This window comes from Magallana gigas, chromosome 7, assembly GCF_963853765.1.
Source record: "Magallana gigas chromosome 7, xbMagGiga1.1, whole genome shotgun sequence".
In the NCBI taxonomy this organism is placed as follows: domain Eukaryota; kingdom Metazoa; phylum Mollusca; class Bivalvia; order Ostreida; family Ostreidae; genus Magallana; species Magallana gigas.
The window spans coordinates 24490808-24513967 of NC_088859.1; the positions used below are offsets into that span (position 1 = coordinate 24490808).

The 23160-nt window shown below is 33.5% G+C and overlaps 2 protein-coding genes across 7 annotated transcripts; one reads left to right on the forward strand and one right to left on the reverse strand.

The window, feature by feature from the left end:
• The first annotated feature begins 1396 nt into the window (after window positions 1-1396).
• On the forward strand, window positions 1397-19512 carry LOC105330305 (glutathione peroxidase-like). 4 transcript variants are annotated; one of them, XM_034456487.2, is made up of 6 exons: window positions 1397-1552; window positions 11913-12007; window positions 14272-14419; window positions 16020-16168; window positions 16766-16850; window positions 18360-19512. In XM_034456487.2, the coding sequence occupies exons 1-6, from the start codon at window positions 1418-1420 to the stop codon at window positions 18390-18392; spliced, it is 645 nt and encodes a 214-aa protein (XP_034312378.1). In that variant the 5' UTR covers window positions 1397-1417; the 3' UTR covers window positions 18393-19512. The 4 variants fall into 4 exon arrangements, with proteins under 4 accessions (XP_034312378.1, XP_034312380.1, XP_034312379.1 ...); XM_034456489.2 differs by lacking the exon at window positions 1397-1552 and adding an exon at window positions 1643-1773; XM_034456488.2 differs by lacking the exon at window positions 1397-1552 and adding an exon at window positions 11505-11644.
• On the reverse strand, window positions 18962-22957 carry LOC105330307 (nucleoredoxin-like protein 2). Of its 3 annotated transcripts, none has more exons than XM_011431926.4 (3): window positions 22862-22957; window positions 21981-22648; window positions 18962-21689 (listed from the first exon to the last, which is right to left on the reverse strand). In XM_011431926.4, exons 2-3 carry the CDS (start codon window positions 22400-22402, stop codon window positions 21464-21466), a joined length of 648 nt encoding a protein of 215 aa, XP_011430228.2. In that variant the 5' UTR covers window positions 22403-22648; window positions 22862-22957; the 3' UTR covers window positions 18962-21463. The 3 variants fall into 3 exon arrangements, with proteins under 3 accessions (XP_011430228.2, XP_011430227.2, XP_034312376.1); XM_011431925.4 differs by having other exon boundaries at window positions 22740-22928; XM_034456485.2 differs by having other exon boundaries at window positions 21981-22928.
• Window positions 22958-23160: the final 203 nt, after the last annotated feature.

Here is a 23160-nt window from a genome sequence, read left to right on the forward strand (position 1 = left end):
GTGTTTGGTATATATTAACCATATTCGTCGATTCGAAGATAGATTTCAGCTGATGGCTCCAACTTCTCTCGTTATTTAAATTTTTATCCCAAATGAAAACTTGTTTTATTTCTATTGTTATCCAATTTTATCAGCCTAATGTTTGGCATTATTATCTCTATGCTGTATTGAATTAATTCCTTATAATTTAATTTTTCTGCTTCTAATAGTAGAAAGAAACTGTCATTTCAGCTCTTTATAAGACTCAATATGCTATAGTAAACAAACATAACCTGCTCCCCCCAAAATTCAGTCAGCATACAGATGTTCCCGATCCTGTAAAATGCTCTTTTGCGACTTGTAAATGACCATCTTGACGCTATGGAAAAAAAAAGAAGTAACAGCTTTCATTGCAATCGATCTTGGCGCTGCGCTCCACACCGTAGACCATGATATAATTTTTATCAAACATTTGTTCAATCATTTATATGAGTTTTTAATTAACGTACTTCAAAAACAATATGGAACTCGTCGGACAGCGTTAAAATGGCTGTAATCATACTTGCGACCTCAAGCCTGCCAAGTTTCATCTTCTGTTCGTCTGCTGCAATGCAGCGTTCCCCAGTCCTCTTAGGACCATGACTATATTTAACGTACGCTGGTACCTTATTCAACGTTATTCCTCCGTCCATATGCAGATCACCACACCGCAAACAAACGATTCAACCTATCATCGACATATGGTGAAACCAACGCTATTCGCGAGCTTGAGGACTGTGCAGTAATTATCGACGAATTAACGAAAGTTATTTCTCATTTGGATTATTGCAATGTCATTTTATCTGGAATAGCGCAAGGAGAAATAAATAAAATGCAAAGAATTCAAAATCTGTGTGCAAAAATCGGAGAAAATATGACAGTTCTACTGTATAATAGCCCTTACCGATCCGAAGTTCATTGGGTACCGATCAAATGCAGAATATCATTTAAAATTCTAACATTCATGTACAACTGTTCAGAGGGTCATGCAAGCACCGGAGTATTTAAAAGAACTTTTGTCGAAACTGTTCACAGATACGTTCTTCCCGAAATTCTAACTTTGGGTATTTGGGTATTGAATTTGGCAACTGTCCAATCCTTTTGATAATTTACCATTGTTTATACAGAGTTATTTATCTCTCTGGTTAATACCATAACGTTAGTCAATAAAATATGTTCAATATTCTATATAACCTAAGTTAAATGCAACGTTCGGTAAGAGTTATCTCTCTTTTATCCAACTACATAAGGTACCGCGATCAAAACATTTTATGGAACCAAAATTTATCTTCCCTCTTCCTCATTTTTATCACAGATATTATTATTGTATATTCTTTGCTGTAACGTTATAAGAAAAGAAAAGAAAAAAAATACCCTATTTTTATTTTTTTAAGCACGCATGACTAATTTTACCCAAGGCCCAACACTGAATATTTACGATGCTATGCACAATTTCCTGTGGATAAGAGAAGTGGGTTCAAAGGTATCTCGTTGGGCTAAGCCGGGTGTGTTATCATCTCTGGTGCAAGTTATGGTAAGTCGCATTTAGGGTTTCTAATTTTTGACATATGGCACAAGTTTTACATATTAAACATAAGTTACCGTCACATCATTCTTTTATTTTTTTTTTATAAAAAATTAGAATGGATTTGTGATCCGCCTCCGTTTTTTGATATAAATATAACTTGCGTTGGCATCATAACAAAGTTTTGCTTGGAAAGCGCAATAGGCATGGGGCATGTTCCGTCTGTGCAGGTAACAATTTTTGTTCAAGTGCGCAAATATAACCGTGTTATGTTTTGTTGTTAAAACAGTCAATTTTATTCGTCTGATAAATATGCAGAGCTACACCTTGATATGAAATGCCCTTTATGCAATGATTGCATAACACTTGTCGTGCAGCATGTAGGTTTTCGGGACAATTGCAAGAATGTTTTTTTTTTCTTTTTTGAAGACGTAATATTTGAGGGGTTTTTTTTCTTATGTTTTTTTTCATTAGGGCCGTTTTTGATTCAGATGTCTGAATAACAGAACAGAAAAGATATTGCATACCAAAGTCATGAAAATGAGCTAATCATTAAGTATCACAGTCGATAAACTAGGTTTAACGGTTGTAAACTATAGTTTACAGACAGAAAACTTTAGTTAACGTCGTTAATTAGCACTGATTGCAAAACATATTTTATCTGATAAATATAGATTCATGATTTTTAAACTATGATTAATAATTCTAAACTATAGTTAACAAATGTAAATTAAAGTTTGTAGATGTGAATCTATATTTAACAGCAAAATCTATCCTCAATGTTAATTGCAAACAGATAAACTTAGATTATCATTTATAAACTACTGGCGTGTGACCAGTTCTCGCCGAGTACCATTTCTCGCCAGTACATTGTGACGTCATTTTTCGTATATTATTTTATGTGTTGATAAAATGACGTCACAATGTACTGGCGAGAAATGGCACTCGGCGAGAACTGGTCGCACGCCAGTATAGTTTACAACTCTTAAATATGTTTTTGAAAATGATGAAAACTATAGTTCATGGAGTACTAGTAATTGACAAATCATTAACTGTAGTTTACAGTTTGTAATCTATAGATAACTATAGTTAAGCGTTAGTAAACTATTATAATAGTTAATAGTTGATCAATCTTGTTTTTTATCTGTAAAACTTTGTTTAATGCTGTTAATGTATATTTCACATCTGTAAGTCATAGTTAACATGATCATCTATGTTTTAGAAGTGTAGATTAACACTGAAAACAACAATTTGCCATAGCAAAACATAGTTTATTTGATAAAGTTTCACTTTTGTGAATCTATGATTAACAACTTCTAACTAAAGTTAACAAATGTGAATTATAGTTTTACAGATGTGAATCTATATCTATATCAGCAAAATCTATTGTAAACGTTATTTGCATGTGCAGACAGATAAACTTAAATTATCATTTGTAAACTATAGTTTACAATTGTTAAATATAGTTTTACAGATGAAATTATACTTAGGGAATCGTTAACTAAAGTTTGCTGTTCGTAAACTATAGTTATCAGTTAATAAACCTAATTCATCAAATGTGAAACCATGTTTATAGCTCATTTTTGTGAATTTGGTGTGCCATAAATAGAACATTTACAGTTGTATTTCTAATTTAGACCCCAAGACTGTGAGGAATATGAAATATTACAATTACAAGGGAAAGATATGCCAATGAATTAGTATAACAATTATTGAAGTATAACAATTATAGTAATAAACGACATTATTTATTCCAACAATATTGTACCATTTCAGTTAAAAGGAATGCAATATATAAAAAGTGTGTGCCCAATATAACATGTTATCATTTATAAATTTGCCCCAAAATTAAGAATTTCCTTGTCTTCAATATCAAAAGTCATCAGTATAGCTTAATTTTTGTTTAAATGAAAACCGTGAGTTCTTGCTAGTTACAAAAAGAGTTTTATTACATTCATAAGCATCCTTAATAGCAGGAAATTCTGTGGACAGATTCTCAAATCTAAACCATCTCTAACAATCTGACAATATCATCACCCAAGGGGAACTTTGCTAATTCAGACAAAATACTGCAAAAATTATATTTACAGAAATTAAGGTGTATTGTTTCACAAGGAAAATATTTAAATAGTCTTTAATTTCTAACTTTTTGCATTTTAGGAATCTTTTAGTAAATATATTGCTTGCACCGACTCATCTGTGTTATGCAAAAGAATTTAGGTTTAATAGTGGAGTCAACTACATGTATACTAGTTTTAATTCCAGGATTCAAATTAATATTAAAATCATTTCTTAATTTGTAATATATTCATTTAGCGCTTTTTAGCTCACCGAGACGAAGTCAGGGGGAGCTTATGCTATACCCTCGGCGTCGGCGTCGGCGTCGGCGTCCGGACCTGGTTAAAGTTTTTGTTGCATGTCCTGTATCTAAGCTATTACTTGTCCTATCTTCACCAAACTTGCATGGATGATGCATCTGGACCTACTTATGGACTTGAAAGACTAGGATGCTGAATCTGAGTCCTAAATTTCAGATGCTGGAGGAGGTTAAGGTTGTTGGACCAGGTTAAAGTTTTTGTTGCAGGTGCCCTTTGATAGCAATATCTAAGTTACTCAGGTCCGTACTTCACCAAACTTGCATGGATGGTGTGTCTTATGATACTGATGCACCAGACAGGCTTGAATGCTGAATCTGAGCTATAGGTTTCGGATGCTGGAGGAGGTTAAGGTTTTTGGAGCAGGTTAAAGTTTTTGTTGCAGGTGCCCTTTGATAGCAATATCTAAGTTACTGCAGGTCAGTACTTCACCAAACTTGCATGGATGGTGTGTCTTATGATACTGATGCACCAGACAGGCCTAATGCTGAATCTGAGCTATAGGTTTCGGATGCTGGAGGAGGTTAAGGTTTTTGGAGCAGGTTAAAGTTTTTGTTGCAGGTGCCCTTTGATAGCAATATCTAAGTTACTGCTGGTCCGTACTTCACCAAACTTGCATGGATGGTGTGTCTTATGATACTGATGCACCAGGCAGGCTTGGGTGCTGAATCTGAGCTATAGGTTACAGATGCTGAAAGAGGTTAAGGTTTTTAGAGCTGGTTAAAGTTTTTGTTGCAGGTGCCCTCTGATGATGATATCTTAGTTACTGCAGGTCCGTACTTCACCAAACTTGCATGGATGGTGTGTCTTATGATACTGATGCACCAGACAGGCTTGAATGCTGAATCTGAGCTATAGGTTTCGGATGCTGGAGGAGGTTAAGGTTTTTGGAGCAGGTTAAAGTTTTTGTTGCAGGTGCCCTTTGATAGCAATATCTAAGTTACTGCTGGTCCGTACTTCACCAAACTTGCATGGATGGTGCGTCTTATGATACTGATGCACCTGACAGGCTTGAATGCTGAATCTGAGCCATAGGTTTCAGATGCTGGATATGGTTAAGTTTTTTGGAACAGGTCACATGTTTAATAGATGATAGTACTATTTCAAACTTGCATAGTTGACTAAACTGTAATATGAATGAATCACAGAGGAAGCTTCAGATGCAGAGCTTGATCTCATTTATCAAGGATGCTAAAAAATATATCTTAGTTATTACAGGTCCTAACTTCACCAAACTTGAATGGATGGTGTGTCTTATGATACAGATGCACCTGACAGGCATGGATGCTGAATCTGAGCCATAGGTTGTGGATGCTGGAGCAGGTTAAGTTTTAATTGCTTGTGCCCTCTGATGATGATATCTTAGTTATTACTGGTCTGAACTTCACCAAACTTGCATGGAGATGCGTCTTATGTATACTGATGCACCTGACAGGCTTGAATGCTGAATCTGAGCCATAGGTTTCGGATGCTGGATGAGGTTTAGATTTTTTTGAACAGGTCACATGATTTATAGATAATAGCTTGCATAGTTGATTTAACTATATTATAAATGAAACGCAGAGGTTGCTTCAGATGCAGAGCCTGATCTCCATTATCAAGGATGCTAAAGAAATCTCCTACCTCACTTAAACCTGCTTGATAGAAAGATGAGGTTGTTGTTAAATGATATAACACGATTCCTATGATAAAGTATTGTATGATATGAAACACTTTTGTTTAATACGATACAATATAATATCATATGTTATATTGTAAAAAGTTATATGATATGATATTGTATCAATTTTTTGGATATTTTATGATTTGATAGTGTATCATGATATTGTTTTGTATAGTATTGTATATTATGATACAATATTATATTGTATCATATGATATTGTATAATATGATATTGGTTTCTGTAATTTACAATTATATCACGCTGAACTATATTATATGATATTGTTATATTATATATTATCGTATCATACGATATTGTTTAATATGATATTGGTTTATATGATATATTATTGTATCATATGATACAATATGTATGTATAATATTGTATTATATAATATTTTACTTTATCACATAATATTGTATCATTTGATATGATACAATGTTATATCAAATTATATTGTATCATATGATACAATATCATATTATGTATCAAATATTATACAATATCATACAATACAATATATCATACTATATTATACAATATAATATCATATGTTTCAATGTTATGATGTATTATGTAATATGATATTGTATCATTTAATACAATATTGTATTATATATAATAATGTTGTATTATGTGATCAAATACAATAAGGTTTAACACAATACAATGTCATTTCATATTTACAATATCGTCTTTGTTTATTACAGTATTTTATTGTATTATATGATATATATTGTAAGTATGATAGGATGCAATATTTAATTTTATATTATTATATTGATTAATATATGAACATATGATTATCATACAATTTTTTAACAGATGATATATGATTTTGTGTCAAAACAGAATCCATGAATACCCAAGATCAAAAAGTATGATTTTCATATAATATGATAAAGGTGGTCTCATAGGGGTGATGCCTCGTCTCGGTGAGCTTTGTAATCTGTGATTACCTATGTTTTTTATAGTGCTCTGATCTTGCTACATGCATGAAAACTTCTAGATACAATTAGGTAAACAAGATATTTGTAGCTAGATTCATAGTAATATATATCATGTTATTTTGAAATATTAGTTTAAAATAAACATGTCTTTCTAAAAATCCAGCCTGATGATTATTCTGAACTGATATTGTACCAGCATTATTTAACTTAATTTGATTTCCGAATACCATGAATTGATCACTTGACATTTATCATGCCCCATCTGGTGTATGAGTTACTGGTGGTCTATATAATTATAAATTTTATTTAAATCGAACTGTGTGTTTTTAGTTTGAAGTCTGATAATATCACAAACCTTATCACTAGCGTGATTATGACATTAAGTAACTGTGTAGATTCAAAGAAATAGATGCGGTGATGATGGGAATGCCGTCTTAACCTAAGATATGTAACACTTACCATATGTCTATCATCTTTGATATGTAATTAACTTTGATTCAATCATTCTTGACTTTAGGATAAAACAATTAATGTGGACTCTAACCAGTGAATTATTTATGATATTTTTTTTCACATATAATTGCAATCAGTGAATAAAACATCATAACCTGAGAATCAGAGAGGTTCATTATTATTTAATGCATAACATTTATTAAATGTGTCATGTATATTAACATGTACCTACAATAATTACTGAACATCGAATAGAGGCCATCTCTCTGGTAAGGTGGATCACCCATGTCTTGAATTGCTAAACTTAGCGGTAAGCTTAGACAATTTCCTCGATATTCTGTCCTCTCATCTTTTTGCAACCATTGAGGTATTATACCTCTTACATAATTGTTTCTGAGTTACACCTACCATAGGCATTCTCTCAACTTCTGATGAATCATTCTATATAGCAAGGCTTTACTCTTTTCTCTTTATATATTTTTTATGACATTACAATTATTTAGATGTGAAAAATCCTGTTAGTTATCACCCAGTGTTTACTTAATACATGTAACAGACACAGATATACATTGTATATATGGAATTATTTTCTTGTCAAGATTTCTGAGCTCAAAGCTGCATTTTTCCTGTCGTATTTTTTTTCTTCAAACTGATAACCCATTCAGTACACTGTAATGTTGTCTAGGAATCCAGGGGGAGAATGCTCATTCAGACAGTCTGATGTGGTTTTGCAAATTTATGTGCAAAGTGGTTCTGTAAATTGCAACTTTTTAACATGCAAGAAACTGTGTCTCCCAGGTCGTCATACTGCATTTTTTTTTGACTGGAAGCTTCAGACCTGCAGCTACCTCAGCTGGTGATATTTTGGTGAATAACAATGTCACATGATATGTGAACAAGTCTTGTCCATGCTTAATTTCTTCTTATAATACATATCGTCTATTGTACGAAGGCCAACCTTCTATTCATTTTTAGCTCACCTGAACCGAAGGTTCAAGTGAGCTTTTCTGATCACCCGTTGTCCATCTTTCTGTAAACTTTTCAAATTTTTTACTTTTTCTCTAAAACCACTGGGGCAAATTTAACCAAACTAGGTACAAAGCATTCTTATGGGAAGATGATTCTAGATTATTAAAATAAAGGGCTAAACCCTTTTTAAAAGGGAGATAATTGCAAAAACAGTGAGTATAGGGTGTGTGTCTTCAAAAATCTCATTCTCAAGAACCAGTGCTGCACCAGAAATGCCAATATTTACACAAATGCTTGTATATATAGTGAAGATTTTAAATTATGAAAAAAAAACCCTGGACCAAAATTTGAGCCCCAGGCGGGGTTCAAAGTTTAACATAGGAATATGTAGGGAAAATGTTTAAAAACCTTCTTCTCCTAAACCACTTCACCAGAAATGCCAATATTTACACAAGAGCTTTTTATATAGTGAAGATTATAAATTGTAAAAATGGTGACCCCTGGACCAAAATAGGGGCCCAAGGCGGGGTTCAAAGTTTAACATAGAATATATATATATAAAACATATTTAAAAATCCTCTCGAAAACTACAATGTAACAGTTTATGAGATTACTATGCAAGGATCCTCAAAAAGTGGAGATTCTAAATTGTAAAAGCCGTGACTTCCAGGCCAACACTGGGGCCCCAGAAGGGATTCAAAGTGAAACATAGAACTATATGGGGAAAGTGTTTAAAAATCTGTTTCTCGAGAACTACAATGCTTCAATTTGTCGATCAGATTACTACATAAGCATCGATCCTTAAATAGTGAAGATTCTAAATTATAAAAGCGATGACCCTCGATATAATACTGGGGTGCCAGAAGGGGTTCAAAGTTTAACATAGACTGAAATATAAAGGGAAAATGATTAAAAATCTTCCTCTGGAAAACTACTATTCTTCAGTTTGTGAGATTACTACTCAAGCATCCTTAAATAATGTAGATTCTAAATTTATAAAGCTGTGATCATCGGACTAATACTGGGGCACAAAGAGGGGTTAAAACTTTAACAGAGAAATATATAGGAAAATGTTTAGAATTCTTCTCGAGAGTTCAAGATAACAAAGTTTGACTGTACTTTTATAGTAATCAATATTCATTATTAAATAGAAACTAGTTGATTAAGTAGTCTGGAAACCAGTTTACATTAGCAAACAACAAAAAGTAATGGAAAGTTCGCGTTATAATTTTACTTTTTTCTGATTTATAATATTAATGTTTGTATTGAAATATAAAACAGTTAAATAAAGTATATATTGAGGGAGTCAGCAAGATTCCAGTTCCCCTCAACCAAGCCTATTTCCGTTGGATTAAATTGTCTTGGTGAGAAAGGCCTGCTCTTGGGGAACTGGAATAATGCTGACTCCCTCAATGGTTACAAAATTATACTTATTGTATAATATTTAGGTTACAAAATAATAGTTCAATCAGTTGATAAATGTTAAATTGCCTAACTTTGGTGATGCATTTACAAATTAGAAGGTTTTATAAATCTAGGCTATTTTCTGTGAAAAAAGAGTGTCTGCATGCTTGTATTCATACACAGTACATGCACTACAAGCAAATTTTGATTGTGAGCTTATAGTGATAAGAGTGTTACCAATGCTTAATGATTATGATCCAACTTAAGCTGGTTTCAAAAATTAAAAATTATGATGATTGAGCACTATAGCAGATTTCTTAATATCTATATCTAATAAGATGATCTTTGCGATTAATGTTAGGAATTCACTGCCTCCAGAGCCCATAAAACAGATCAAAAACAGTTTTGTGCACGTTTTTGCCATCTTGAAACTGCAGTGATTGCACAATTATGTAGGTCCTCCCATGTTTTTTTTTCATTTTCATTGAGGATGCAATATATGACTCAATTAACCAAAATATAAAAATCTGATGTTCAAATAGAAAATTTTTTATCAGGTGGACATTTTTTTCATATTTTGGGGCAAATTATAGACTTAATTTTTAAATGATAATTTAAGTTTGAATAGTAGAAAAAGAAACAAAAAGTGCTAATCCTCATTGAATGTGCAGTTTAAAGTAATAGACAGTTAAGGAGTAGTTTATCGAAAAGATTTTACAAATTAAATCAAATTAATGCCATAATCATTGAGAGAGACAAATGGGCTAGACATGAAAATAACTTTTACCCTTGTCTTTGAATTTAATCTTGATTTTAATAACTGGATTCTTTGATTAGAAGTACAATATTGTACCAGTTTTGATCTGAGAATGTGGCTCAAAGAACAGTGAAGTCCACAGATATGATTTCGGTAGAGAATCAGCTTAATTGGCTTCAATATGGACTGAGACTAATGTCTTTGGTGAAGATATCAGTCCAAATCATTCCAATCCAAATCTCTACCAAGATTATCCTCAGCTGCTATTCCTCATGTCAGTTCAAATTACCGGTATATAGCGTGTAAATTGTTAATTAATATAGCCCTACCCGAGAAAGATGAATGCCTCGTGCAATAAAACTCAACTCGTTAAAGTTTGAAATGTGAGTTTTTAATAAAAAAAATAATAAAAAACAGCATAGATAGAGCAAAGCATTTTATAACAGGCCAACTCGCTCTGGTAGTTAAAACTTTACCTCTTGTTTCTTTTATTTTTTACTGCTTATTTATTTGATCTTAAAATGTTGCTCAAAGAACCATGTAGTCTGCAGATATGATCTCAATAGAGGAACAGCTTGGTTTCAGTAGGGACTAAGACTATGCCTTTGTCGAAGACGTCAGTCCAAATATCAATCTGATGCAAATGTCTACCAAGATTATCCTGCAGCTGCTACTCCTCATGTCAGTTCAAATTATATAGCATGTAAATAAATCTAGCCCAGCCTACTAAGATGAATGCCTTCTTCAATTAAACTCAACTTGTTAAAGTTTGAAAATGTGAGTTTTTATTAAATAAAAGCAAGGATAATTCAAAGCAAAGACTTTTGTAACAGGTACATGTTCCTGTACATTGAAATATTTACCTCTTTTTAATTTTTGCTTCAAATCAAGGGAATCAAATCATGCTCAGAATGTTAATTGAACTGTTAGAATCCCATTTAATGAATACTTAAAAAATAAGGAAAAAAAGCTGGAACATTCAGCTATAGTTTCTGTTTGAGTCAAGGTTTTTCCAGGACTCTCCACATCGTGGGTGTAGAATTGCCTTAAGTACTAGTATATTACTTGAAAGTATTAAAACAAATGCATATTAAACCCTTCACCAGAAAGATACTTTAATTAATATTGACCTGAATAAGAAAAATCTTCAATATTCATACATTTGTAGATTCACTACTGAAATGAAAGTAAAGTAACAAAGATCACAAGATTTCATTTAAGTATTCTTGATAAAACATATGAATTAATGATTTATAGTCTTAGGTCCGTATCTATTTTTATCATTGTACATATACATCATGTTTTGAACATGTAATGTACATGTATCCGGAAAAGTCAGTTGCTAGGATGTAAGGATGTATCATTGAAGTGATGATCATGTCGACACACAGGGCACATGACTGTGTCATTAGGACACTAAAACACTCAATTCCCCTCATGGGTGTTTAACTTGCACACACCATCAGGTGATCAGGCTAATGTGACAATGTGTTCTCAAACAGAAAGCAGTTGTATGTCCTTTATACAGGTATATAAACTTAAAGGCATCAATGTGTACTCTATTTTTGGTAATGCATTGTGCCTTTACAAAGTGTTAATCTTAAATGGTAATCATTTGTTTATTTCCTAGAAAAGAAGTTGTATTTAGCTAATTCAAGGCAACAGTTATTCACACAGACGATATGTTGGCAATTAAGACGTGGTGGAACACAATTTTTGCCTGTGAAGTTAAACTTCATTTCAGTTGTTACCAATCAAGGAGTTCACTAAGAAAGCTTTTGTTTTCTGATTTACAGGCTAAATCAAAGGAAGAATGGAAGTCAGCAGAGTCCATTTATGATTTTTCTGTGAAAGACATTGACGGAAATGAAGTGTCCCTAGAAAAGTACAGGTATTTAAAGTTTTGTTCTGTTTTTAATCTGAAAACAAATTGTACAATGCATGATGACAGTTCTGCATTGTAGTTTATGTGTATGTATAATTATTCATGTTTAAGATCTGTGACAAAGTCTGTTAAGTTTTAAGCTTTTCCATGAACATGCAGCATGTTGATTAAAATCAATTGAAAAATTGAATTAAAAAATAAAATGAACAGCTTCTTCCCAAGAAGAACTTTAGATATGTTCGATTTTGTTTTTCTCAGTGTTTTCCCTAATGATTACTGGGATACAAAGTATTGAATCAATGTACCTACTAGGGTAGTTTGTTGGAAAAACTAAACACGAGCAATGGTATTATATATAGTATATCTACAAAGGTAGCTTATTTTCAAGTATAAGATGGTTGTTATGTGATCGTGCATCTAAATGTATGCAATTTTCAAGGCATCATGTAATTGTTACTCTGTTGAAATCTACTCTGTTCACTTATTTCTATTTATAGATATCTTATGCACAGTTTTTACCTAAATAGATATTGTAGTTACATGTCATTGGTTATATAAATTGCTTTAAAGTCAAGCTTTTCCATTGATTAGCATATTTATTACTTCCCTGTTGTAATTCATAGATTTATTTTGCATTCTCGTGTTTCTGAAAAATTTGTGTTCAGATACTCAATGTGAAAATTGATTCTAAAATATAGATGTATATTAATTGCAAAAATGTAGCTCTCTCTTATTTTCAGCTCAGCTCAGCTGAAAGCTATATTAGTGAGCTTTTCTAATCACTTTTTGTACAGTGTTCATCTGTCTGTCTTTAAACGTTTAACATTTTTAACTTCTTCTCCAGAACCAATAAGCCAATTTCAACCAAATCTGGCACAAAACATCATTTGGTAAAGGGGATTCAAGTTTATTAAAGTAAAGGGCCACACCTTCTTGAAAGGGTGAGATAATTAAAAAGTATTAAAAATTTGTTGGTATTTTTCAAAAATCTTTTTCTCGAAAAAACCATTTAACCAGAAAAGGTGAAACTTGTGTCGAAGCATCCTCGGGTATGGTAGATTCAAGTTTGTTCAAATCATGATCCCGGGGGGTTGGGGGGGGGGGGGGGGGGGCACAATGGGGGGTCATTAGGAATATATAGAAAAAATCTTTAAAAAAATCTTCAAAAATCTTCTTCTTAGAAATAGATTGGCCAGATAAACTCAACTTTTGTGGAAGCATCCTCAGGTATGATAGATTATAATTTTTTCAAATCAAGATCCCTGGGGACATGGAGGGCCACAATGGGGGGGGGGGTCCAATTTATACATAGGAATATAGAGAATAAAATCTTTGTCTTAGAAACCCAAAAAAGTTTGGAACCTTTTTTATACAGAACTACATCATCCAGATATTATGTATTAATATGACTCCATAAAGCAGATTTTATAACGTCAATTGTTATACCCCTGTAAAACAGTTACTATATAACTCTATATGAAAAATGTCCAGCATTTTGACTGTTGGACTGGAACTGTTAGATTGGAACTGTTAAAATCGACTGTTAAAAAAGACTGTTGACCGGTGACGTCACATTCCGCGAAAACATATTATTGAATAGAAGGGGTATAGCAAAACAGTTGTTGACTGGGGTAGAGGGCAACAGTTGATCTGTCGGACCAGGTCGCAAACTGTTGCCCAAGGTGAGCGATGTAGCCCATGGGCCTCTGGTTGTTCGTCTGAAACATTCCCCCCTCCCTTTATTAAAAAAAACCTAAAAAGAAACCAAAAATCCAGAGAATTACATTATTGCAGCTACATTATATGATGGTTTAAAAGATAAAAAAGATTTCAACATTTTTTAAAGTTTACATTTTTCTGTAGTCAATATATGATGTACTATGGTTTCATCGATAATTATATATAATACAGATATGTGTTGAATTTTCATGAATTATGTTGTTGGGTTGATCCTCAATCGTTCATTGAAGTGCATATATATACCAATATAATGATATACCATATTGTATTGATAGGATCATTGACCATGAATTTATGTTTCCTTGAAACTTTGATTTTTTTCACCGAATATATGAAAACTGATGCCCACAGGCAACTAAACTTAATGACTCCACAGTATATTGTTGTCTAAATTGAGCAGTTTACTGCTAGTACCTTTTTGTTGTTGATATTTATAGTGTAAGAATACTGGTGCCAGGGATACTGCAGTAACCCAGATCAGCTAGCTACCTAATACCATGCATTGATGTTCAGTGTTTTTTTGTTTACAGGAATCAAGTAGTTCTCATTGTCAATGTGGCCTCTAAATGAGGCTTCACCGACAAGAACTACACTCAGCTACAGAAACTGCACGAAAAGTATGCTGAGGAGAAGGGGCTCAGGATCCTTGGATTTCCCTGTAATCAGTTTGGAAGTCAGGTGAGCAAGCTTGTCCATAGATTTAATACCATTGAGGCTGAGATTGTGACAGAAGGGTATTTGAGAACTAATTTTAAACATTGTTAAAGGTATTCCAGCAGAGTTTGGCCCCAGTTTTCTTTCTCCCTAGAGTTCAGATTGAAATCATCTTAAGTGATTATACTTCAACTTGATACAACACTCCCTACATCTTAAGGGACACATTGTTCCAATCAGATTAATATGTTAAAAAACTTCTCCAAGTCCTTTCATGAACTGCATTTTACTTGTTCTAAAGCCCTTTTTTTGTTGGTCTATCAGACTATCTTGAAGAGCATCAAAAAAGCATCAGGCATCAGTCATGAAGTAAGATTCCATATCATAACAGCCTGAAAAAATAACTAAAAATCTTCATTTTATAAAGCAAATCTAGTTATGTCATATTTTATTTGACACATCCTGTTTTTTAGAGTTTGAGAACTGGGTGTTGCTTATTCATATGCATTCAAATACTGCTCCTGTTTTGAGAACTGTAGACATTCTGACAAGCTAGCATTCAACTATAACTATCTTACTATGTCAGAAATTGATAGAGCCCAACACATCACACTAGATGCCACTCATAGTAAGAATCAAGTAGCCCCCTAAAATTTCTGTGAGTGACCTGACAAGAACTTTATATGGTCAGGGTATATAGTGTCAGTCATCAGTGACCACTTTCTGTCTCCTCTGTGTCCATTACACTTGCATTAAGCTCAGCTTCAGATTTTTCATCAAACTTTGACATATCTGGTAGAGGACAGTTTAACTATGTGTCCCAATTGTTAACCCTGGCCTCTTAAAGTTATATGACTTTGACTTTCCTGTTCCTTATTTTGTATTTAGATAAGTTGCAAAGACCATGTTCATTAAGCCTTTTAACCTTGACCTTCCCTTTGGCCTTGACTTACTTTATGTCTTCACTGTTTGGCTTAGTTTCCAAGACACTTTTTAAAAACTTTTTCATCGTAAAAAAGGAGACATATTTTATACATTGTATAGGATATGTTAAAGTTTTCTGACTTTGACATTGCTTATGATCTTGACTTTACTATTCAAATTCTTCATTTGAATTTACCTTACTCTCAAATAAATTCATTCAGTTGTTCAAGATATTTATTTCACCATGTGCTCATACAAATTTTCATGCAAAATAATTCCCTTTTCCCCAACATTTTCCATTCATGTGCACATTTTCAGTCCTGTACAAAGAAGCCTATTGTTTGTGTTTGGTGCAATACAAATACACCATTAGGTGGGGCATTCACGCCCTTCAACATACTTCTGGTTGTAGTTGTATAGTCTCTTATGCAAGGCCAGTGTACTCAAATTCTCTACACTTTGCTTTTAATCAAGTTTGGAAAATTGGGTATAAAGTTGTATTTCAGAAGGATCGAGATATTTATTTATGCTGACAATTAAGTTCATATACTGTTTAATGTCCACACTGGTACAATGTACCTGTGTCAAATTTTACTAACAGAATTGAAAAGGCTTGCACAGTTTCTTACACTTAACAAGTCATTTGAGTTCTATAAGTTGCTACTGGTAATTAGATTTTTGTTTTCAATTATTTTTTAAGGAGCCTGGGTCAGAAGAGGAAATAAAGAAATTTGTTACTGAAAGATATGGTGTTAAATTTGATATGTTTAGCAAAATTGATGTCAATGGGAACAACGCCCACCCACTGTACAAGTATCTGAAGGCCAAGCAAGGCGGCACACTAGGGGAGTGAGTATTTTACAATGGGTCATGTAATAAAGGATAAAATTCAAGCTTTTAAATGTCTTTATCATAAAATATGCATGTTATTTATTAAAGTTCTATATTTTTACCACTTGCAACAGTATATATTCCTGAGGCATTGATTTTTTTTTAGAATTTTTAATGATTTATGGTTATCAGCAGTTGAAAATTAACGATTTTATAGCATTTAAATTAATTTTTTTTTTTCAAAAGAAAGATAAAAAAGATAATTTACTGGTTTTGTTAGTTCTGCTTATGTTTCACATTTTTTGGTTGATCTAAATCTATTACTGCTAGGATGATAAGCAAGTTTAGAGAGAGAGAGAGAGAGAGAGAGAGAGAGAGAGAGAGAGAGAGAGAGAGAGAGAGAGAGAGAGAGAGAGAGAGAGAGAGAGAGAGAGAGAGAGAGAGAGAGAGAGAGAGAGAGAGAGAGAGAGAGAGAGAGATTTTCTAAAGGTTAAAGGGATCTACTGTTGGCAGGGGGTGTTCTAGTCTTATAAATAATAAATAAATTTGTAATGCCAGTACAAGTAATCCAAAAAAGGAGTAAGAAGAGTTAATCTTGTTTTTTTTTTCCTTTAGCTTCATCAAATGGAATTTTACAAAGTTTCTTGTAAACAAAGAAGGGAAGCCAGTGAAAAGATATGCACCCAATACTGAACCCTTTGTAAGTACACCAACTATATGCACATGCTATGAAAGTTGTACTGCTAGTGTCACTGGCACTTGATGTTAAAATGTTTTTTCTTGTTATACCCCCCGCAAACGAAGTTTGGGGGGGTATATAGGAATCACCTTGTCCGTCTGTCCGTCCGTCTGTCCGTCCGTCCGTCCGTCTGTCCATCCGTCTGTCTGTGCAATCGTGTCCGGTCCATATCTTTCTTATGGAGAAACATTGGAAGTTCTTACTTCACACAAAGATTGCTTATGACCTAAGGGTGTGTCATGACCTTGACCCAAGGTCATTCGGGCAAGGTCAAGGTCACTGGCAGAAAAAATACAAAATTCGAGTGCATATCTTTCTTATTGAGAAACATTGGAAGTTCTTAATTCACACAAAGATTGCTTATGACCTGAGGGTGTGTCATGACCTTGACCCAAGGTCATTCGGGCAAGGTCAAGGTCACTGGCAGAAAAAATACAAAAATTTGTGTCCGGTCCATATCTTTCGTATGGAGAAACATTGGAAGTTCTTACTTCACACAAAGATTGCTTATGACCTAAGGGTGTGTCATGACCTTGACCCAAGGTCATTGAGGCAAGGTTAAGGTCACTGGCAGAAAAAGTGCAAAATTTGTGTCTGGCCCATATCTTTCTTATGGAGAAACATTGGAAGTTCTTAATTCACACAAAGATTGCTTATGACCTAAGGGTGTGTCATGACCATGATCCAAGGTCATTCGGGCAAGGTCAAGGTCGTTGGGAAAATAGTGCAAAATTCGTGTCTGGTTATTATCTTTCTTATGGAGAAGCATTGAATGTTCTAACTTTACACAAATATTGCTTAGGACCAAAGGGTGTGTCATGACCTTGACCCTAGGTCATTTGGGCAAGGTTAAGGTCACTGGCAGAAAAAGAGCAAAATTCGTGTCTGGTCATTATCTTTCTTATGGAGAAGCATTGAATGTTCTTACTTCACACAAATATTGCTTATGACCAACAGTTTTAAAAAAAATAGAACAGTTGTTATTTAAAGAAAATTGACGGTGAAATAGATTCATCCAATATTTTCTATAATTGGAAAAATACACGCATTATAATTTTTATCTTAGCGGGGGGTATCAATTGTGAGCTTGCTCACAGTACCTCTAGTTTAAAATAATTTCCTGTACTATCATAATTATTATTATAGAACAGGAATTTATCTTCCTATGAAAGGAAATATTTTTCTAAAGTCAGGATCCTGTGACTGGTACAGGGTTAATTTATTTAATATTAAAAAGGGAAAGGTACATTGCATTGCATTAAAATCATGTACAATTTTATGAAAGTCAATTGTTTAAAGTATGTTTCAAGGTCAGTTCTGTCAACAAACTTTTCATAAAAAGTTACTTTTTATGAATACATGAATACAGTGAGAGGCTTTATAAATGAATTAATGTTTCATAATCTTTCAACTATTTCAAACTCAAAAAAATCATTACAATTCCTTTTACACCTTTCTCTTGTCTTACAGAGCATTGAGAAAGACTTCTCACAGTATTGGTGACGGTGCAACAAAGTTCCATCCTCTGAGAAAGTGAGCTCAAAATTCTAGAGACCTTGTGTAGCAGTCTGTAGGAGAACTTGTCCGAGGGCCAATCAATCCGTGATTCGAAGACTGTATGAAGGCAATCTCTTAAACCATTTGATTGGTGGAGGCAGCCTGATGCTTATTTCGTGCAGTTTCTTTGTCTTGTGTGTCATGGAAAGTTTTGACCTGATGTGGAGAAATTCTTCTACACATTGCACTACAGTTTTGACCTCCTTTCTGGTTATTGTATAGCAGAGTGAAAATGACATGTACATGTAATTACTTTTTTAATGTTATAGATGAGTGTAATCTGGATATTTTTAAGTTACATGCATATTGTATGATCTGTATCTTCTTTTTAAGTTTTGCTTCAAAATTGATTTGTTTTGTTTTGCTGATTTTGGTGCTTCAAGTATTTAGGTGCATCACTATGCATATAAAACATTTTCCATTTTAGCCCGGTTGTGCAAATTCTAAAACCTAAGATAACTTTTTTGTGTGGTTACCGATTACTCCTCCAATTATTTATTCAGACTACTATCAAGATTTATTACTACGTTTGTAATTACATTAAAGATGTATGTAATTATGATGGTTTAAAATAATTCCTTTTTTCTTGGATAGAAGTTATGTTGAGAACTTTTATGTTTAAAGAGTATCTTTATTGTGATCCAAGTTTCTGGTCTTCCTACGGCATTCATAAAATTCAGAATATCTTGCAGCAAACATGATGTACGTGTTGAATTGCAACTTGGCCACATGTGTCTATCTCACTCAACAATTGTCCAATGGTCTTTGCCTTCCATTTATGGTTTACTTATTAAGCTCTATGTTAATACACATTTTGCAAAGTGGCTTGCTGTCAAATGAGTTACAACATGTATTGATTTTTTTTTCTTCACCATAAAAATCCTGAATGTTTCCAACTGATAGGAGCATAATTTTAGTAGCATTAAACCTTGGTTCAGCATTGGCATCTGTAGCCTAAGTATCAGTATTGAATTAAACACAAGAATCTGTAGTACCCTTTTTAATGCTATCATTGTATATTTTTTATGTGTTGTAGACAGAACATATCAATAAAATTCAGAAATTTGAATCCTCGTGTGAATTTTTCAAGTCTTAAAATTGGAGTACAATGTAATATCACCTGTACAATATTGGGATTTGTTTTTATTATAACCTCAATGAACAAAATAGTCTATCATGCAAATAAAAAATAGGCAAGATTTTAATCTTGTACTAGTATGAACATTTCCAAATATGGAAGAACAGGCAAATTTGTAAAAAAGTGTCTCAAACATATATGTACGAGGGTTGTCCAAAAAGTTCGTGGACACATGTAATTTTATTCAAAATAGCAGCGCCATTATCAGGAAAGTATTATAATATTGTAATATAGAGTATAATAATGTATATGTATAAAAATCAGATCAATGTACATTTTTGGAATGGGGTTATCAATGTATATACATTGTCTATACAGGCCGCACGGCCCAGTCTAACGTTGAGTTACAACGATGTTTCCATAACGTCGTAGTCCTGGGTTTACCTGAGAGTAATATGCCGCATTCACCGTCTGGTCAGAGGGTACAATCGCATATTCCATCAAAATATCACTTGTGTATAAGTAGACTCGAACTATTTTGATGTTTTTCCTGTTTCCTCAATCGTTTGTTTGGTTTCTATCGACACATTTTTATGATGGCGCGCTGTTCCGTGCGGTCAGATGACGTCGCTTTTTCAGGCGTTTTTAAAGATATATTCTTTCCGTAATATCTTTTAAAAGTCCTCTGCTGGTTTGAAAATATTTTCAAATGACGTATGAAAATGACGTACACCATACATACTACTTCACATTAGAAGATTATGAAGTTTTGAAATGTTTTATAAAAACTGTAAATATTCATATCTAAAAACTCAGTTACAAAGTTTGGACAATTTTTACGATGGGTCGTGCATACTTTCCGCAACCCTTTGATATATTAAATTTTTACTTTATTTCTATGGAAAACATTCAAAACCACTTTAGTTTGATTTGAAGTTTTATGACAAAGATTTAGATATACAATATGTATAAATAAACCCATTTAAAATGACAAAAACGCGAATGTCCTCGAACTTTTTGGACAACCCTCGTACATAAACATTTTCCTTGAAACATGCATAGAAGCCAGGCATAAAAATCTGTGTGTAATTGGTTTTATAAAACAAGATGTGGCATCTCAATCAGTATAATGCCTGTCCATTGTTTGAAAGTATTAATTGTAAAATGCTTATGAAAATTGGTTAGAAAATGAATTGATCATTGATAGCAAATACAATTTTATTATCCTCAGCAGTTCTATAATTATTAACAGTACTGAATAAGCCTATATACATACTGGCTATTCTATGGAAGCTCAAGTCTTTCCGATTTCAAAATTCATAAATGTGAAAGTAGTAGTTCTTGTGCTATATAGCACAATGGAGAAATATTTCAGACAAATAGAACCACTAATGCATCAGATAACGTTATTCTATAACAGTATTCAATATCAACCCCATCCCCCCCCCCCCCCCCCCATTCACATTTTACACAACTACAGTGCTCTGGTGTCCTTGTAAATTTTAATAGATTATTTTGGCAAGAAGTTCTGACAGAAATGGATTGGTAAAAAAAATAGTCAGTAAGCAGGATCGAAATGGAAGTGGATTTTTTTTTAAACAACTAGTTGTCACAAAAAAATATCTGTTTTAATTACAGGTAGCTGATTATTGCACTGCATTAATTACACATTAATATTAGAAAAGTACAAATAACTTTTCTGACACATGTAGTGTCAATAACTATATATATACCCGAATTTTGCCCTGAGACAACTGTTAGCCCTATAACTAAATATTAATCTAAAATCGGTTACTTTGCATCATTTGACAACCGAATAACCAAACAGGGAACTTCTAGCATGCACAGGTACTAGTATGTAGCACAACATAGAGAGCAATGAGGAATTCAGCATTACTCCAGCATTATTGATATCAAAATCAATGGAAGCCAAGGTTCCTCAAGCATCACTGTCTTTAGGATCTAGTGTCCGATCTCTTTTGATGATGGCGCTGGAATGAAGTTTCCCACCCTCTTTTAAATTTGCAGCTTCTCTCCAGTTTCTATAACCAATGAAGCCCCTGTCTTGGACTTCTTTCCTTCCTGTTTTTGTGATTATCTCCCCTGTGTCTTTCACCACTATTAATTTGGGAAGGGAATTGACATCATATGTTGTCCGAAAAGATCTACACATGGAAAGAAATACAAAGTCATCAGCTATATTTGAAATTGGTTTCATATTTTATCAGGAAATATACTAACATGAATTAATTAATATATTCAACTAATTTCGTGCAGCTTAATTATCAGAACTGGGAAGTCGGACTCCTGAAAATGGTTTAAAAAACATGCCTGATTAAAACATGTTTGCATTTTCTTATTATTCTCACTTTTGTTGAAAATTATCAATTCTAGCAGACCGGTGATAATTGCAATTCTCCTACAAAAGAAGGCCAGAAAAAATACTTTTTACTTACTCTCTGAGAGCCTTGTCATGAAATGGAACAGCTAACCATTCTCCATGGTAGTCCATGAAATACTCTTTCATCTTTTCCTCAGATTTGTCAAAACTGATAAACACAATTTGGAAAGGACACCGTTTCATTTGCAGTTCTTCATAGAGGTCCCTGATCAATGGGACAAACTCATGACAAGGGGCACACCAGCCAGCAGAGAAGAATAGCCCAACCACTGTGTTTTCTATAGATGGTAGTGCATCCACGAGGCCTCGAACTGGTTCCTCGACCACCACTTTACTGGCACGATCCTTTTCCAGAACATAATTGAAATCCTCAGGTTTATCTTCCTTTGGTTCTGGTTCAATGTAATACTCTTTTGTTATAAAGGACTTGTCTTTCAATAGTTCCTGAAATATATTTGTCCCTTCTTTTTCCTCCATGTTCCTGGTTAGCTGTGAGACTTACTTAAAAACTGGACAAACTCTCATCTCATTTGTCAACAGGGGAACAAACTGTTAAATTGAGAATAGTTGTCTTTTGAACGATGTCCTTACGATTTGAAGGAAACTGAAAGATTGCGACCTATGATTGTGTTTCGATTACCATCAAATGTATTTGTAGCAGTTAAGAATACAAAGCCTTTTGTCCCTTCCGGCTATTCAGATTTGCCTGAATTCACATGCCACCTAAACCAAAAAAAATGTAAAGAAGTAAATGTGTACCGTGTATATACAAGCTCAACGAATCGGAACAAGGCTATGGGCATCGAGAACGCACCGTGAAACTGGATAAAAGCGCAAACATTGTCATGGCTATTCTAAGCCCATTTCAAAATGTTATTCATCTAATGGAACGCTAGATTACATATTTTCTTCTAACCACTGCAAAAACATTCGTACCTTGTTTGATTATCAACGACACGGTTTATTTCAATGTTTACTTAGGGCGCGTCGTATTTTGTTAGGTCGGTCTAAAAGTCTTCGATTTGTGCACATTTCCATACAGGCAAAGCAAACATTTTTAAAAAAAATTATCAGGCTATTCATTGTAATAAATATTCTTATATATCCGAATTCTCAATGTGACGAATTTTCGGGTCTTTAAAAGTTATTTCTTAAGTTTATTTTTTTTTTAATAATTAACTTCATATAGCGATAGAGTATAGGGCGTTTTGCGCAAACGTTAGCGTTATGTTCCG

Bases quoted from the DNA above. Each gene is read 5' to 3' on its own strand.
- LOC105330307 (XM_011431926.4), bottom strand. From the start codon at position 22,402: ATGGAGGAAAAAGAAGGGACAAATATATTTCAGGAACTATTGAAAGAC. The intron at 21,690-21,980 runs GTAAGTAAAAAG...TTCCATGTGTAG, and splicing joins CATGACAAGGCTCTCAGAGA to ATCTTTTCGGACAACATATG.